Genomic DNA, 20,138 nt, shown 5'->3' with positions numbered 1-20,138 from the left:
CGCATATTCTCTTAACTTACTTGCTACGCTTTATCACTGGCTGGCGCTATAGCCTTTATCGACTCCTTCTGCTTTAGTATTGTATATGTCATAGAATCATTGAAGAAGGCACATTCTTCCCTCTCTTTTCCTCCTCCACTTTGGTACTTTACTACAAGTTTCTTCTTGAATTCTATCATGTTGGCAGAAGTAAGCAGCTGTTCATAGTGTTTGTGAATTCAGTTACTTGAGGGTCATGGTCATGGGTGAGGTTTATGTTGAAGTCCCCTGTAAGAATCAGGTGGTGTTTATTCATCTCTGTGTCAGTTATCATGTTTCTTAGTTTTTCACTAAATGAGTAAATATTGGAGTGAGGTACTCTATAGATTGCTCTAACTGTTAAAGGTTTTTTAAGGTCTTTGAATTTAAATTTACTAAATGTATATTCACCATATTCTACATAACTTGCAGACACTGTATCTCCCTTCATTTGCTTCTCTCTTATCCACAGTCACAATTCTATCCATATCTATGGTTATTTCTCTGCCATTTTTCACTAGCATAGATTCATCAGCCATTAATATTCTTTAGTATTTATTTTTGCTTGATAATAGTCGAAATGGTTGATTGTGGAAAGCCATACTCGTGCATCACTGAACTAATTCTATCTCCTGCATCATGTCTTTTTACAATTTCTTTCTTGGTCTTCAAAAAATTGCCTGTTTACTGAGGACTTTAGGGGCCATGATGACTTAGTAATGAAAAAGATGGTGTAATTAAACACAAATGCAATTATGGTGGGTAAATAATCCAGAGTAGGTATGGGAAACATACGTGGTATCTTCAGACTGAAGAGGGAAGAATAAACTGTAGTACAATTTCTGCAGATTCTGCCACAGAGAAATTCAGCCCCCCATTGCTGATTGGCTGCTAAGCCCCCTCCTCCTCCTCTCCCCCCACACTCCCGTTGACTCGGACATTGCCCAAGAGGCACGATACCACATTGCAGGTTGGCTCACCTCACCCATGTGTGCCAACCATGATGATAATCTATATCTCTTCAAATTCATGACAAAACTATTAATGACCTATCTGAAGGGTGTTCCGGGAGTTAACACCGCTGATACCCAGACCATGACCAATCTGATATTTTCATACTACTGTATATATAAAGCCCCTGGTTATGCAGAGCATTTCAGGTAATGTTTCACCCGTGCCTTAGTGTGTAAGCTGAGGACACTATCAAACAAGCTACAAGGACCTCTCGAACACAGCTTATATTCTACCCAAGCTTTAAGATTTTAACTTGTCTAATTGCTAGAAATACTTTTTACAATTCAAGAAAGGACGACCAACCTTATTTAACCCCTTAGCTGTCCAAACGTAGATCTACATTCTCTCGCCCAGCGCTCCAAATATTTTGAAAAATAAAAAAATTTTTTTTTTGTTTGTTAAATGAAGAGGACTTTTTTTTTTACATAAAGTAATGTAAAAAAAAAAATTCAAGAGTCACTACTTACAGAGATATAAGGCCACAAAGTTGGCACTTGTCACTCATCTGAAGGCAACACGAAGTGCTGCCACTTGCAGATGTGTTGCTGATATACCTTTTTATCTCATTTTTTTTTTTTTTAATTTGTATAATTTTTGTCCTGATAATGACAATTTGTAGTAGTTCTTGTGATTTCATAGTTAATCTTTGTTCTGATACTAATGTTAGGTACTGAAATAGTGCTCAAATAGACAGAGACACAGTGACAGGTGAACATTTTTACCTGCTTCAGTCATATCTCTCCGCTAATAACAGTGGTGACATTTGATGAGCCTTCACTTTGTTTTCACTCTTACACACAAACATGTCTGTCTATCTGTCTGCCTGTCTATCTATCTGTCTGTCTCAGAGAGCTGCTCATGAACCATCTGGTATTACACATGATCACTATCTACAAGCACAGTATAGCACTTTGTCTGGATTTTTTAGGTTATCCTAGGTAATTTACACTATGTAGAATTGTATTTACGTATTTGTTCCTGTGAGATAGCGACAGATATAGAGACGGAGATAAATACAGACAGATAGAGATAGAGACAGTCAATCAACTGGCCAGCCAGCTGCCGGCCAGTCAGTCTTCTGAAATTACAGTTCCAGAATAGCACTATGTCTGGATTTGTTGGGTTATCCTAGGTAATTTACTCCATGTATAATTGTATTTACGTATGTGTTCCTGTGAGATAGAGACAGAGATAGATGCAAACAGACAGTTGGAGATAGAGACAGTCAATCAGCCAGCCAGCCTGTCGAAATATCAGTTCCAGACTTGTTTCTTTTTACTTAGGGCATAGGTTATAGGACATTCTGGCAAGATGACAGGACAAGATAGACAGACAGAGATTGACAGACCCTAAACTTGGGGTTAACATCACTTTCCTCTTAAAAGGGGAGTGTTAATATGACATGACACCAGTGAATCCTTGGTGTTTGCCGCACTGTTTGCTCTAGCTGGGACTCAGTTGTACTGGTGCTCCCACAAGGTACTAAGTGATCCAAGATTTTTTTAATACAGTGCACACTGAGGGTTAAGACCCATTCTATGCTGACCAGGCATCTTAGGCCAATCGTGCCAAATTTGGAGGCAGGAAAAATAAAACATTGATCTACGTTTGGAGTGCTGGTAGTAAGAACGTACATCTACGTTTGGACAGTTAAAGGGTTAACTAGAAGTATGTTGGTTCTCCCTTACCATGAAAACTTTCTTGATATGTCTTCTCTACTTAAGAATTTTAATATCAAAGTTGTATTTAAAAATCTTGACACAATAAAAAAAAATTGATAAAAAATTCCCCCATAAATGCTGATGGGTGTGTGTACAAGATTCCTTGTAAAAATTGTGATAGTTTATTATGGTCAAGCTGGGAAAACTTGTGAACTAAGATTAAGATTCATGTGAGAGATTTTAACCATTCAGTTGATTTTCCAAATGCCAAGAAAATTATATCAAGCAGGTCCATGGTCGAGAGATATACAGCCTCTCCTCACTTAACGATGAAGTTCTGTTCCTAAGATCACATTGGTAAACGAATTTGTTGATAAGCAAGGTAGTGGGTTTGTGTCAACCATCTTTGATATTGTTTTAAGGTAAGTAACAAGTGTACTGTGTGTGTATTTTACTTTTTATTGTGTTTTTTAATGCCTAGTTCTATTGCTAATTTAATATATGTTAGTGTAAAAGTGTTACCTAGTATTTATATTCATTTTTAAGTAGGAAAAAGGATGTTCCACTTTACTGCAATTTCTGCTTTATGGCAGTAGCCTGGAACCTGACCTGCCATATAAGTGAGGCTCTACTATATATTGTAATAAACAGAATAAAGGAAATCAGCTCTAATGCACATATTTAACCCTTTGACTGTCGCAACCCCCAATCCTGAGGTGTCTCATGGTGTCGCAAAATTTAAAAAAAAAAAAAATTCTTATGAAATGATAGAGAATCTTTTCCTGATTGTAATGACACCAAAAAAATTAAATTTGATGGAAAACTGATGGAATAACGCTTTCGCGAAGTTAGCGACCTCGGCGATTTTGCCCACTTTGAGCCCCATTTTCGGCTATCTCCGTTGGTCCAGTCGACCAAACTCATAGCTATGTCTTTAGAACTCCATTTTCTCTATCGGTTGAGCACAAGAAACTGCCCATTTACCGATTTCAACTACCCAATAATGTGGTCAGAAATTTGCAATTTGGCCAATTTCACGAAAATTAAAAAATATGGCAATTTCAAAGTAAGGTCCAGAATGAACAATGCAGACATCCCTGGCTCTAAAATAACATTTTCTTTGTTCATCAGTCATGTCTCCAGGCCCCTCTGATATTACTCTTGCTTTCTATTTTGAATTTTTATTCAAACAAAAAATAGAAGACTTACTATTATGCAGACTACTGCAATACTGTAATAATTGTATAAATAACATCAACCCATTCATGACTGCATATTAGAATGGCTAGTTAGACATTTATTGGACAATGGCATCATTTGTTTCCTTTTGAACATTGGCAAAAATCAAACATTTCCCCTACTTTGAGCTCCATTTCCAAGTTCTTTTTATAGTAAAATCAATCAAAATCACCTCTATTTCTATAATATGTTTTCCTTTCTATCAAATGAAACCAAGAAAACGAGAATACAACCATAAATACTATACGAAAATAGACCACAAAGTTGGCATTTTAATTAAAAAAAACGGTCAGAGTTTTTTTTTCTCATTATGCACTGTGTGCTCCAGGATTTTTTTTATATGGTGCACACTGACCACACAGACCCATTCTCTCACATGTGGGCCTACCAGCTTTCTCCTGCTTGATTTGAAGCCGCTAGAATTTATGAGTATATATACGTCAAACACGGTACCTCGTAAGATGTATATATACGGCCGCGACAGTCAAAGGGTTAAGGTATGCATACTGGTGGAAGAGCTCATCGTGAGTCCGAGTTGTCGGTAAATGAGTACGTCGCTAAGTGAGGAGAGGCTGTATAATAAAATCAAGTTTCATAAAACATAATTTGGAAATTAATATGAATATTGCCTTAGTATTATACAAATTGGATTCATTTATAATTAATAAAATTTGGGAAGAATTTAAGATACATTAGACACGTCAAAATCTTAAAATTTGGGTAGAATATAAACTCTGTTTAACAGGTCCTTGACTGCCTACCTCCTTCATTGTAAAAAGGTCAAGTGTTGTAAGTTGACCTCAAAGTGTAATCTCGTCTTTTTATGCATTTCTGTTGATCTTTCATTTTACAGATCCTTGATAATGTGAGAAATCAGGAAGGCACTTGGAATTTCACTTATTTTATCACAGTGGTTGTTTTGCATGTTGTGATATCACCTATTTACTGTGAACTTATTGTGCACACACACACATGCACATGTGCACGCACACTCGTGCACAAACACACACACACACACACACACACACACAGAGGGGGGGGGCATTTATCAAACTGTGGCAGGGCAGGGTTTGACCCCACAACACATTGTCCCGCCGCAAGAGACCACACAATCCTAGTTCGCTAGGCCCATGTGATTGTAAGGATCAAATCACAGCTCTTGACCCTGCCTCCTTTCTGTTCACTATCGCGTTCACTCCTTTCTTCAAAGGCCTTATTGGACCTCTTCTTGAAACTATGTATGGATCATACCTCTTGCTTGACTGCTCTAAGGCTGAAGAAATCTTCCTGATGTCTGTGACTCATTAGTGGTTTTTACTTCTTGCTGTGCTCTAGTGTTCCTTTTTCCTGTTTGTCAAACAATCTGTCCCTATTCACATTATTAGTTCTGTCCTTCAGTGTCATCAGTTTGAGTTCCTTTAACTTTTCTTCATAGGACATATCCTTTAACTCTGGGACTAGGCTTGTTGCAAACCTCTGCACTTTCTCCAGTTTCTTTGTGTGTGTGTGTGTGGGGGGGGCTATGTCATATCAGTATATCTTTGTATTGATTAATAACAGTAATTAAGATAGGCATTCCCAACAGGTGGGAGTGAACAGTGATGGTTCGAGGTATAACGGAAGAGCTGCCGCCAGCAAGGTGCACCATTGCCCCTTCTGTAGTCATTCCACTGCTAGGAAAGACCACATGTTAAAGCATATCCGCACTCATACTGGAGAAAGACCATTCAGTTGCACACTTTGTCCTTACCGTTCCTCAACAAAGTATGCCTTGAATGATCATATGAGAATTCACACTGGAGAGAAACCTTATTTGTGTTCTTTATGTCCTTACCGTGCTTCTCATATGGCAACTTTACGATATCATATGATGAAACATCAGTCCTAAATGAAATGAGAAAGGAATAGTAAATTCCACTCCATTTTTTAGGCTCTATTTAGGCTAAGTAAAAATTTTCAAGTTTCTCAGTTATATTCACTATTTACACTTAGGCGCTACAGTCAAGGTCATAGTGCACAACTACAGTATTTAAAGCCATGCAAACTTTTAATGATATCCTCATTTTTTTTGCATAACTAATTTTAATGTGTAAAACCTTTGAAATTCAGTAAGACACAATATGCAGGGAAACTTTTCATGCACATTGTTTCACCCATGTAGGGGCTCTGTCAGGTATTTGATGAAGCCCCTTTAGGGAAGGGGGGTAGGTACCTATACATTAAAAGTTTCCCTGCATATTGTGTGGTAATCTGTCCAGTTATTGGGTTGTTGCCTCTACGTAGTATTTATGTTGCTATTTTATTTCTTTTTTGTTACTGGGTTACGTGTTAAATGGAAGAATAAAAATTTAAAGCTATCATTTTGTAACAGTAATATTAAATGGTAAAGAATGGAAATATGCCATATTTTCTTAACCTGTTTTGTTTATTGTACGTAGTGTATATGCATTTTCAGAACTTCAAAAGCATTGAAGTAACAGACACACTTATAATGTAGGAGGTTCTCTGGCAAAGATACAAAGTAACAAAGAGGCACAATACCATGACTGGAACAACACACAAATAACCCTCACATAGGAGAGAGGAGCTTACGACGACAATTCAGTCTGACTTGGACCATTTACAAAGTCACACTGACTTTGTAAATGGTCCAAGTCAGACTGAAACGTTGTCCTAATCACCTCTCTCCTATGTGCGGGATGTTTGTGTAAAGATACAAAGTACCTCCAATTAAAAGGGGGCGCGATAAGTACATGAAGAGAGACCTCGATGAGTATCAGCGATGCCTAGGTCACCAGTGCCTTTCCTCTGTGCATGAGGGAAATTGCGAACAAACTTCTGACTGTCTTCATGAGGGAATATGAGAGTCGCATCTCTAATCACTGAAGTCTGGGGATCGAATCCCTGGACTGAAAAAAAAAAAAATTGCTGAATGAATGACCCTTCCAGGTTTAGCACATAGTTTTATTTTGTGTGTTTTTTTTTTTTTTAACTCACTAGCCATCTCCCACTAAGATAGGTTGAACTGAAAAAGAAACACCTTCACCATCATTCACACTATCACTGTCTTGCCAAAGGAATACAGATACGGCAGTTCAGATGTCTCTCCAAACAGCAGATATTCCTAACCCCTCCTTTAGAATGCAGGCATTGTACTTCCCACCTCTTGGCAAACCAGTTTGCCTGAATCCCTTAACGAAATGTTACCTTAGTCACATTCCAACAGTTTGTTAAGTCCCAATAACCATTTGCCTCCTCTCCTATCTAACACACAGTTGCTTGCTGGATGTCCAAGCCCCTTGCACACAAAACTTCTTTTTTACTTTGTATTTATTTCAAAACTTATGTTTCTAAAATAGTCTTGGGAAGATTTTGTGGAAAATAATTTTACAGCAGTTCTTGTTTATTTGTATTACAATGCTCATTTAGTTAATTTTGATATTGAAAAATGAATTTATTATATGCACTTACCTGGAGGTTTTGTTGAATGGCATTATATTTAGAATTAACCCTTTGAGGGTCGACAGGCCCTCTCCGAAACTCGTTCTCAGGGTCGGCCAAATTTAAAAAAAAAAAAAAATAATTTTCTCTTATGAAAAGATAGAGAATCTTTTCCCGATCATAAGGACACCAAAAGTTTGAAATTTGATGGAAAACTTACGGAATTATGCTCTCGCGAAGTTAGCGGTCTCGGGGATATTTACGCATCGGCGATTTTGCCCACTTTGAGCCCCATTTTCGGCCAATTCCACTGTACTAGTCGACAAAAAACATGAATATTTCGCTAGAACTCCATTTTTTCTATCGAATGGGTGCAAGAAACCACCCATTTATGAAATTCAACTATCCAGTACAGTGGTCAGAATTTAGCAATTTTGCCAATTTCATACAAATTTCAAAAGATGCCAATTTCCGAATAGGGTCCAGAATAAACAAGAAAGACATTCCTGGCACTAAAATGACATTTCCTCTGGACATTAGTCACGTCTCAAGGCCCCTCTTATATTCTTTTGGTTTCCACTTTGAATTTTTATTCTCACAAAAAATATAAGATTTACTGTTATGCAGACTACTGCATTAGTGTAAAAAATGGTATAAATATTATTGGCGCACTTGTGAAAGAATATTAGACTCACCAGTTGACGTGTATTGGACCATTGGCACGATTTGTTTACTTTTGAAATTTGGTAAAAATCGAACATTTCTGCTACTTTGAGCTCAATTTCAAGGTATCTTTCATTGTAAAACCAGTCAAAATCATCTCAATTTCTGTAATATGTCTTCCATTCTATAAAATGAGACCAAGAAAACTAGAATACAACAATAAATACCATACGAAAATACAGTGCAAAGTCGCTGTTTTATTCCAAAAAAACGGTCAAAGTTTTTTTTTTCTCATTATGCACTGTGTGCTGCAGGATTTTTTTTAGACTGTGCACACTGACCACATAGACCCATTCTTTCATATGAAGTCCTACCAGCTTTCTCCCAGTAGATTTGAGGGCGCTAGAATTTAGGCGTACTAGTACGTCAAAAACCCTGGGTCGTAAGCCGTACTAGTATGTCCGAAACCCTCAAAGGGTTAATAATAATTAAGACAAGAATTTCTAACAGGTGGAACTGAACAGTGGAGATACGTGAAGGTTTGTTGGCAAGGTTTACCATTGTCTCTTCTGTCAATATACAACTGTTTAGAAGGACCATTTGACAAAGCACTTACAAATCCATACCAGAGAAAAACTATTTGCCTGTTCTTATTGTTCTTATAGTACTACAGTGACACAAAATGTTCATCATATATGTAAACATATTGGAAAAAAGCATTTTCCATGCCCTCATTGTTCTTATAATTCTACTAAAAAAGACAAATTAAATCAGCATGTCCATACTCACACTGGAGAGTAACCCTTACTGTTCTTTTCAAGGTCGTACAGTGAGCAGTCTAAATGCCTTGTGAATGTGTTGAAATACAGCATTATTTATTGTTCAGATTTTTCTTTCATTTATCATCAGAAAGGAAATACTGATTTTTATACTGAAATTTGATGATTCGCAAAGTCGTAATGACATGATTGCAAACAGCTCACTGAATGGAACATTTATTTCTTTATTTCTTTATTTATTTATTTATTAATTTGATCATGATACAGAGAAGTACAAAGGAATACAACAACATGCCAAAGCCCCTTGTATGCAGAGCATTATGGGCAGGCTTAAAATAAACTTCAGATTTTAAGCAATGATATATTCAGTGGTAAAAACATTATTGTAAACAGATAACAATTTAGCACAAATGAGTATTACAAAGACAGGCTAGTCCTTAAAGCTAGTCCTTAAATTTGCGGTCTTATTACAGTTGATAGCACACTGACCTGTTAGTTTTAGGAATGGCTTGCCATGGATTCAAACCTCCAGTTCATTAGGTTAAGGGGCAGAGGCAGCTTTAAATGAGAATTTTTTTTCTTTCAGAAATTGAAAAGATAAGTAACAAATTTTTCTTACTGAAAAATAATGCATAAATCTGGCCACATTATGGTGCAATCCATTTGTTCATACCATTTTTCTAAGTATAATATTTTTACAGCAGTTTTAAATTATGTTAGAAGATGTCATCAAAATGCCACAATGCCATACAGCCTCTCCTCACTTAGCGATGTACTCATTTACTTACGCCTCAGACTTATGATGGGCTCTCTAACCAGCATTCATACCTAAATAATGTATATTGGTGCTGATTTCCTCTGTTCTGTTTATTTCAGTATACAGTACACTACTGTATAAACATTTAACCCTTTGACTGTCGCGGCCGTATATATGTCTTACGAGGTACCGTGTTTGACGTATATATACTCATAAATTCTAGCGGCTTCAAATCAAGCAGGAGAAAGCTGGTAGGCCCACATGTGAGAGAACGGGTCTGCGTGGTCAGTGTGCACCATATAAAAAAAATCCTGCAACACGCAGTGCATAATGAGAAAAAAAAAACTCCGACTGTTTTTTTTTTTAATTAAAATGCTGAATTTAAGGTCTATTTTCGTATAGTATTTATGGTTATATTCTCGTTTTCTTGGTCTCATTTGATAGAATGGAAAACATATTATAGAAATAGAGGTGATTTTGATTAGTTTTGCTATGAAAAGAACCTAGAAATGGAGCTCAAAATAGGGGAAATGTTTGATTTTTGCCGATGTTCAACAGTAAACAAATGATGTCATTTTCAAATAAATGTCCAAGTATCCATTCTAATATGCAGTCATGAATGAGTTGACATTATTTATACAATTATTATAGTATTGCAGTAGTCTGCATAACAGTAAATCTTCTATTTTTTGTTTGAATAAAAATTCAAAATAGAAAGCAAGAGTAATATCAGAGGGGCCTGGAGACGTGACTGATGAACAAAGAAAATGTTATTTTAGAGCCAGGGATATCTGCATTTTCATTCTGGACCGTATTTTGAAATTGTCATGTTTTTTAACTCGTGAAATTGGCCAAATTGCAAATTTCTGATCACGTTATTGGGTAGTTGAAATTGGTAAATGGGCAGTTTCTTGTACTCAGTCAATAGAAAAAATGGAGTTCTAAAGAAATAGCTATGAGTTTGGTCGCCTGGAACAATGGAATTAGCCGAAAATAGGGCTCAAAGTGGGCGAAATCGCCAATTCGTAAATATTGCCAAGGTCACTAACTTTGCAAGAGCTTAATTCCATCAGTTTTGCATCAAATTTCATTCTTCTGGTGTCATTACAATCGGGAAAAGATTCTCTTATCATTTCATGAGAAATTTTTTTTTATTTTTTTTTGGAAATTTTGCAACACCGGGAGACACCTCAGGATTTGGGGTTGTGACAGTCAAGGGGTTAAACTCATAAGTAGAGGTTCCACTGTATATTACTCGCCGAGTCATAAAAATAATTTTTGTAAAATGGCTATAATTATATGTAGAAACATGGAACAATGGACCCTTGGTTTTCGTATTAACCCTTTCACGGTTTTCGACGTACTAGTACATTTTACACACCAGGGTTATTGACGTACTATTACGCGTAAATTCTAGCGCTTTCAAATCTAGCGAGAGAAAGCTGGTAGGCCTACATATGAAAGAATGGGTCTATGTGGTCAGTGTGCACAGTACAAAAAAAAATCCTGCAACACAGTGCGTAATGAAAAAAAAAACTTGACTGTTTTTGGTTTAAAACGGCGACTTTGCACTGTATTTTTGTGTGGTATTTATGGTTGTATTCTAGTTTCCCCTTTCTCATTTTATAGAATGGAAGACATATTACAGAAATTGAGATGATTTTGATTGGTTTCACAATGAAAATTACCTTGAAATTGAGCTCAAAGTAGCAGAAATGTTCGATTTTTGCCAAAGTTCAAAAGTAAACACATCATGCTATGCGTCCAATACACATCAGCTGGTGAGTCTAATATTTTTTCACAAGTGCACTGATATTATTTATACCATTTCTACACTAATGCAGTAGTCTGCATAATAGTAAGTCTTCTATATTTTGTGAGAATAAAAATTAAAAGTTTAAAGCAAAGGAAATGTAAGAGGGGCTTTGGGACGTGACTAATGAACAGAGGAAATGTTATTTTAGTGCCAGGAATGTCTGTCTTGTTTATTCTGGGCCCTATTTGGAAATTGGCATCTTTTGAAATTTGTGTGAAGTTCTCAAAATTGCCAATTTCTGACCACTTTATTGGATAGTTGAAATGGGTAAATGGGTGGTTTCTTGTACTCACTCAATAGAAAAAATGGAGTTCTAGCAAAATAGTTATGATTTTTTGTTGACTAGTACACTGTAATTGGCCGACAATAGGGCTCAAAGTGGGCAAAATCGCTGATGCGTGAACATCATTGAGACTGCTAACTTCGTGAAAGTATAATTCCGAAAGTTTTCCATCAAATTTCATTCTTTTGGTATCATGATCGGGAAAAGATTATCATTTCATAAGAATTTTTTTTTTTCCAAAATATTTTCGACCCTGAGAACAAGTTTAGGAGAGGGCCTCTCGACCCTGAAAGGGTCGAGAGAGTCTGCTGAAAACCAAAATTCATGAAAATCAAAACCATTTTCCTCATAAGAAATAATGTAAATCCAATGAATCTGTTCCAAACACCTAAAAGTATTAAAAAAAAAAATATTTTTTTTTAAGGATTAAATATAGATTAACATACAGAAAAGAATGACAAATCAGTATAAAGCAATAATAACATCACACTTACCTTTATTAAAGACTCTTGTTGGTGTATGGAAGATGGGGAGGAGGGGAGAGGGAATACTTATTATTGTTTGGAAGGGGATTCCCCTTCCATAAAGACTTCAGGTACCAAGGCCTCATCGGGGGTTACTTCACTTCTTCGTTTTTTGCTGGCACTAGGACCGGATTGAGAGTCACTGGACCCCTGTTGCATAAAAAAAATTTCCAGAGAGCTCTGTTTCTGGCATCTCTTTTTTAAGATTTGCCTAAAATGGGACAAGGAATTGTCATTGACATGTTGCAGACACGGCCTGCAACAGGTTTGTTAGGGTGACATTTCTCCACAAAACTTTCCAACTCATTCCACTTTGCACAAATGTCCTTAATCATTGAAGAAGGCACCTTCTTTCCTTTCTCTTCCTCCTCTTCTGAAGCAATTTCCTCAGCTGTGGTCTGTTGCTGTTCCAGATGAAGGTCTTGCGGCTCTTAAGTGGTTAGCTGTTCACTGTGGTCATCCACCAACTCTTCCACATCCTGGTCATTCACATCCAACCCCATGGACTTCCCCAAAGCTACAATAGATTCCACAACAGGCATAGGGTTGTCAGGTGTGTGTGGGGAAGTACTCTGGTGTGTGGGGAAGTACCCTGGCTGGTGTGTGGGGAAGTACCCTGGCTGGTGTGTTGGGAAGTACCCTGGCTGTTGTGTGGGGAAGTACCCTGTCTGGTGTGTAGGGAAGTACCCTGCCTGGTGTGTAGGGAAGTACCCTTTCTGGTGTGTGTGGGGAAGTACCCTGGCTGGTGTGTGGGGAAGTACCCTGGATGGTGGGTGGGGGAATACACTGTCTGGTGTGGGGAAATACCCTGGTTGGTGTGTGGGGAAGTTCCCTGGCTGGTGTGTTCTTTCTTGAATTCTCTCGTGTTTCTTGCCTTCTTTATCAAAGGGCTGGCACTAGCAGCTTTCTTTGGGCCCATGGTGGCTTATTTAGCAGTCACACACAATAAACAAGTGCAAAAAACAATGTATTTTTACGAAATGTTTTGTATTACCTCGCAGGGTAATGTTCACTCTCTGAGAAACAATGCTACACTGACTCTGAATGCATCTGTGGGAGGCTTTGTGTGTATAGGGCCACTGGGACACCTCCCGTACCACTGCCAAAATCCAAGTGAAATTGTGAAAACTTAGGCTATATATTGACGAAAAAATTTGCCAATAACCAAAATTCACGAAAACTGAGACTCGAAAAACCAAGGGTTCACTGTACAAAGATGATACTTATACCGAAATGTTGCAGACTCTTATGCTATTTTTCTGTAAGCTTTACTTGTTGTATGTGTATCTTAATTTTTTATTTTAACTATAATATGACAGTGATGCAAATTAAAATAAAGTTTTCAAGTTTGAGTTTCATTTCATTTTTAACCACCCGGTGGCCTGGTGGCTAAAGCTCCCGCTTCACACACGGAGGGCCCGGGTTCGATTCCCGGCGGGTGGAAACATTTCGACACGTTTCCTTACACCTGTTGTCCTGTTCACCTAGCAGCAAATAGGTACCTGGGTGTTAGTCGACTGGTGTGGGTCGCATCCTGGGGGACAAGATTAAGGACCCCAATGGAAATAAGTTAGACAGTCCTCGATGACGCACTGACTTTCTTGGGTTATCCTGGGTGGCTAACCCTCCGGGGTTAAAAATCCGAACGAAATCTTATCTTATCTTATTTTTTCTTTCTAATACATGCATATTTAATTCACCACTTGGGCCTGGTTACAAAGTGGGAGGAGCTAGTTACAGCAGAGAGAGAGAGAGAGAGAGGAGAGGAGAGAGAGAGGAGAGAGAGAGGAGAGAGAGAGAGGAGAGAGAGAGAGAGAGGAGAGAGAGAGAGAGAGAGGAGAGAGAGGGAGGGAGGGAGGGAGAGGGAGGGAGAGAGAGAGAGAGTGTGTGCCAGCCAGCCAGCAGTATCTCAGTAACTGATGCTGCAAGGAGATGTGCCTTACCCGTGCCTTACCCCACTATAAAATATTATATAATTATACTATTACTATCAATAAAGGTTATCTACCTATCATATTTATTCAAGAATAATATTAGGTATAACATAAATAACATAGAAGAATGATAAAGATGCCCAAATTAATAAAAACTTACATTATATAGAGAGGTATTGAAGGGTAGAGGGCAGGGAGGGATAAAAAAAATAGTAACTGCAACCGTAACAGAAAACGTTGCTATCCGCCTAAAGGGTAACTATAGAAGATCATTCTTAGCCTATGCAAAGACTGAAAAAAAGTGCGATTTTCTTGAAAAAAAAAATTCCTAAGTGATCAGCTATGCACGTGTTTCCTGGAATGTCTCAGAAGTAAGTCATTGACCTATTTCATGTTGTATTATCATTAGTAATAAACAGATTGAAAGGAATTTCCCAGCAAACATAAAACTGAATGTTTTAATTTTGGGTGGTGACACTTTTGAAGTGTCAGTAAGGGGTGATTCCTCGATTATTGACGAATTCATTTACCGATGGGGTCTTAGGCCCCTAACACCATCATTAAGTGAGGAGAGGCTGTATATTGACATTTCGTCCATATCCACCTGGTCGGTTCTTCTTTCGCCTTGTAATATTCATGTAAAGTCAACTACAACATTTTACATCGTACCAATATTGGAAATGCAGTTCTAAAGTGTTGCCATATCAAAAATAAAATTATTTTTTTCTGTCTGTATTTATAGGCAAACTTCTTAAAACTTCCAGTATAGATGTTTGAACAACTTCTTACAATAAAATTTTTATTGAAATTGGAGTATTTTTAAAAATAAAAATCCTCAAAAATATTTGCATTAGGTGCTTCCTTGCTTGAAAATATGTATGTTCCACATGAACATCTGTGGGACATACATGTATAATCATTAAAATAAAATGGCACAAGCTCCTTATCAAAGGCAAAAGTCCACCATTAACCCTTTGACTGTCGAAGGGCCCAATCCTGAAGTTGCTCCTGGTGTCGCCAAATATTCGAAAAAAAAAAATTTTTTCTTATGAAAATGTTAAGATTATTTTTCTGATTGTTTTAGTCCCAAAAAAAAAATTTTTTCCCATCAGTACTTACCGAGATATAGAGTCCTGAAGTTTGCTGAAATTGATCTGCTGGCGGCAACAGCGGCGACTGCCGCTCACCCGGTAAACTTTTATTTACTTGTATTCGATGGTTTCTTGTTTTTTTCACTATTTTATTTTTTCACATAACTTTTGTGGCCTGTGAGACCAAATTATTGTGCAATGTTCAAATATACACTCGTTGAATGTAACACAATTATAGCAAAAACACTCGTATCATTATAATGTTGCTAAAACTTGTTTACACAAACAAACAATGTAAACAAATGTTTATTACGATTGCTTTATAATATATATACATATGTACAATCACTGGACACTTTATTAGAAGTGCTGCAGCTTGTGGAATTCTTTGAAACATGGGTATAAGCACAATGGTGTCTTACACTCCTCACACATAAAACGAGTGTCTCTGCGTTTTTGTGTGCGTTTTGTGGTATGTCCACAGACAAAACACCTCTTCTGAGCATTTTTCTTGGCAGTAGTAGCAGGCAGTGGTATGGGGTAGTGATCACCAGGCCTCAGACGAGAGGACATGTGTTGATAATTTCGTGGGCGCTGGTCTATTGCAAGTGTTGTTTCTTGGTACTTGAATATTATTTGTCTGATGACTGACAAACAAAATTCACCATATTTGGGTTTGTTCTTGGTCTTCAACTTATACATATTATAAGCATTCAGCATGGAAATGTCAAGAAGATGGAAAAACAGTTTTATGTACCACTTATAACTCTTGCGAACACAGTCAGCAAACCCAATCTGCATGTCACATTTGTCCACTAAGCGCATATTGAGGTTGTAATCCATCACAGCTGCAGGTTTTACAATAGGTTCATTGGTCTCTCTATTCTGCTTGCCAGTCTCTACCATTTCGTGTCGGTGAACTGATGTCAGCAGTGTGACATCACGTTTGTCATGCCACCGAAATGCCATGATGTCATTGGCAGCAAACACCTGCACTTCACCTCTACGACTGCCAGCTTCGAACCTAGGCATATGTTTACGATTTCTACGCACTGTGCCACACACATCTGTCATGTTCACTCGCAAGAAATCACTGAGTGTAGGGCTTGTGTACCAGTTGTCAGTATATAAAATATGCCCCTTACCAAGATATGGCTCCATCATTGTTCTAACCACATCACCAGAGATACCCAGTAACTTCCTGGTATCTTCCATTGTTTTACCGCCAGTGTACACAATTATATCCAAAACCAGACCAGTTTTGCAATCACACAGAACAAATAACTTTATACCAAAGCGTTTCCTCTTGCTTGGTATATACTGCTTGAATGAGAGTCTTCCTTTGAACAAAATCAAAGACTCGTCAATAACAAGCTTCCTGAAGGGATAAAAATACATACAGCACTTTTGTTTCAGGTACATAAACACACGTCTGATCTTATATAACCTGTCGCTTCTGTCAGGCCTGGTTTTGTCTGAAAAGTGTAACATACGTAACAGTAACACAAATCTATTCACTGGTATAATGTCACTGAAAGCAGGGGTTGAAATCAGGCGGTCTGTCGCCCAGTATGTGCTGACACTATGCTTATACACATGTGGCATAAGCATTATTGTGGCAAAGAACAGATACATCTCTGCCACAGTTGTGTCCTTCCACTGGTGTAGGCGTGATCTTGGTGAAAGCATAGTGTTTGCCATGGTGTACTCATAGTATGTATTGCTTTCCCTGACAATAATGTCCATCAGGGGTTCATCGAAGAACAACTGAAAGCATTCCAGTTCAGTGGGATTGTTCCCAAGTGTACATGATGGCCGTATTCCACTTTGTCCTCCATCAAAGTCATGGGGATTGGGAACAAACTCGTCATCTTGATGCCAATCCCAGATGCGGTCAGCTGGTGCGTTCTGGATATTGTAATGTCGTTGTGGTTGTGCAGGTTGTGGTTGTGGTTGTGGTTGTGAGAGTGTGGGGTCGGCCGAAGCAGGTTGTAGTTGTGCAGAGTCAGCAGCGCGGGCACTAGCGTGGCCCGCTGCTGGTGTCACATGACTCATGGCACCGTCACTATCACCACCACCGCCTGCTGCCTCACTCACATCATTTATACCCATCGTAACAATATCGTCATCTTCACTATCAGGACGTGGTGTAGGGCCACGGGATGTGCTCCGAGATGTACTCCTTCCTCTTGGAAGAGCATATGGCACACTACCAGACCACATGCGACGTCGTATATACTGCCGTTTCACTGGGGAATATTCACCCTCACTGTCACAACTAGAAGTGCTTTCAATAACCTTGAAATCACTATCACTATCACTTGCACTGCTCACATCTGAGTCTTGTACACGGGCAAATAGTTTCCTCTTTCGTCCTGGTACAGGTGAATATGAACGAGCCGGCCTAGCACCAGAGGTGGATGGTTGTGGGTCATCTGGGTTTTCATCACTAATTATGTTATCCTGGGTAATTTTCTCGGTCACACCCGCTTCAAAACCAGGGAATTCACTTTCACTGACACTATCATCACTGTTTGAGCTATCACTTGGGAACAAAAGACCTCCAATCCGCCGAGGAGTGAGGAACTTCTTACCGGGAGGCATGGTGAAAATGGACTACCAAGATGGCGTTCCCACAATGCACCGCTGAGTCCCAGATTTTTTTCACAGGGTGCACACCGACCACTGAGACCCATTCTCTCTCGTGTAGGCCTACCAGCCCTCTCCCGCTTGATTTGAAGCCGCTAGAATTTATGCGTATAGATACGTCAAACACGGTATCTCCCATGACGTACATATACGACCGCGACAGTCAAAGGGTTAATTAACAAATGTTTCCACTTCTGCATTCTGTATCACAAGAACTGTGTGAGTCAAACTACCATAGACAATGTTACAATAATAGAAAGACATGATTTTTTTTTTTTTTTTTTTTTTTTTTTTTTTGTTTTTTTTTTTTTTTTTGTAGTGAGAGGAAGATGAGACTGAAAAGCAGATTTCAGTAACATATTACTGGTCGGCCATCACTAATCCAGCAATCGGTAATCAGGTTCCATCAGTAATTTGGCACTAATTTCGGCTAGCATATTATCAAATTTCTGGCGTCACCACACTAACCTGCTGCTACTGTGTGGTGGTTCTACTTGCTGCATAAGTTATTCCAATTTTTTTTCTTCATTTATTGTTGTAACCTGCTCACTTTTAGCCCTGGCACGTACACCATACAAGGGCAAAAACAGTAAGGTGGCTTTGAAGCTACTGTCAGTCGCCATGAGCTCAGCTCACTCAGATAAGCTGTGACTGGTAAATTTGGGCCTGCATATGAGAGAATAGGTCTGTGTGGCAAGTGTGCACTATACAAAAAAAAAAAAATCCTGCAGCACGCAGTGCATGAGAAAAAAATAGTGACCGTGTTTTTGGTGTAAAACAGCGACTTGCATTGTATTTTCTTATGGTTTTTATTGTTATATTCTCGTTTTTTTTATCGCGCATGATAGAATGGAAGATATATTACAGAAATAGATAAGTTTTTGAATGGTTTCACAAAGGAAAGTACCTAGAAATTGAGCTCAAAGTAGTGGAAATGTTCAATTTTTTGCCGATATTCAAGAGTAAACAAATGAAGTCATCGTCCAATATGGGTCTAGCTGGCCAGTCTGATACATGGCCATGAATGGGTTGACATTTTTTATACAATTATTACAATAATGCAGTAGTTCGCATAATAATAAACCTATTTTTTGTGTGAATAAAAATTCAAAATGGAAAGCAAGCGTAATATAAGAGGGGCCTGGAGATGTGGCTAAAGAACAGAGAAAATGTTATTTTAGTGCCAGGAATGTCTGCATTGTTTACTTTGGCCCCTATTTTGAAATTTGTGTGAAATTGGCCAAATTGCTAATTTTTGACCACTTTATTGGGTAGTTGAAATAGGTAAATGGGGGTGGTTGCTTGTACTCGGTCAACATAGTAGAAGGAATACTAGTGAAATAGCTATGTGTTTGATAGACTGCAACAGTGGAATGCGCCAAAAATAGGGCGTAAATTGGGTGAAATCGCTGATATGTAAATATCACTGTTGGCGTAAGTGTATTCTAACCTAACTACTCTGTAATCCAGCAAAATCACTAATCCGACACCCTACAGGTCCTGATGATGCCGAATTAGTGTTGGTCATCCTGTACAAATTGCAGCCTTGTTGGGCAGGGCACAAAAGTTAGTGACTTTCAAAGTGATTATTGTATTAATACCAGAAAATATCCCAGCATAAAGATTCATAGAATACAGCAGACTCATAAGAAGTGAAGGGGACTGGGTGGGGTGGGAGGTTGTGTGGCTGATAATTTGGAAGTATTGGAAAAATGCACTTTGCAAACCAAATAATTTGTAAGACAGACCAACTTGATGCTGGTGAAAGGCTCTTAATACAAGGAACTGGAGCTATCCTCTTCCTCAGTTTACTCTTGATTGTCTCCTGTTACCCCAAGCACTGTAAGACCAATGTAGTTTTAGTGCTTCCATGTGAATGTGATGCAGTGTATCTTCATTTAGGAACATTGCACAACTGGGTTAATACACAAATAACCCGCACATAGAAGAGAGGAGCTTATGATGACATTTCGGTCCGACTTGGACCATTTACAAAGTGACTCTGTAAATTGTCCAAGTCAGACTGAAATGACATCGTAAGCTTCTCTCCTCTATGTGCAGGTTATTTGTGTATTGTTCCAGTCATGGTATTGTGCCTTTTTTTTGTTATTTAACAACTGGGTTAATTGATGCATATTATGAGGTAGGAATAATGTTTGTACTCATATCATATCTAAGGCTTCATCTGAATAATTAATATCAAGTGCACATGCTGGTGCTGCATTAGGTTTAGGTAGTACAGGTACCGATTTTTTAAATAATGGCAGAT

General features: G+C 38.2%; 1 protein-coding gene across 15 annotated transcripts in view; it reads left to right on the top strand.

Moving 5' to 3' along the window:
* Nucleotides 1-20,138, top strand: part of LOC128685738 (zinc finger and BTB domain-containing protein 7A) — a 653,624-nt gene that overhangs the window by 340,545 nt on the left and 292,941 nt on the right. The window contains exon 6 of one of the 15 annotated variants that reach the window (XM_070087978.1): nucleotides 5,518-6,513. The exons of 13 other annotated variants lie outside the window; for them this stretch is intronic. In XM_070087978.1, the coding sequence (XP_069944079.1) occupies nucleotides 5,518-5,820 (303 nt within the window). In that variant the 3' untranslated portion in view covers nucleotides 5,821-6,513. Of the gene's footprint in view, nucleotides 1-5,517; nucleotides 6,514-20,138 lie in introns of those variants that run through there. One more of the 15 variants, XM_070087979.1, reaches the window with a different exon arrangement.

This window comes from Cherax quadricarinatus, chromosome 23 (genome assembly GCF_038502225.1).
Source record: "Cherax quadricarinatus isolate ZL_2023a chromosome 23, ASM3850222v1, whole genome shotgun sequence".
Classification (NCBI taxonomy): domain Eukaryota; kingdom Metazoa; phylum Arthropoda; class Malacostraca; order Decapoda; family Parastacidae; genus Cherax; species Cherax quadricarinatus.
Note: the sequence above shows the minus strand (reverse complement) of the source record. Positions and strands in the feature narration are given on the sequence as shown.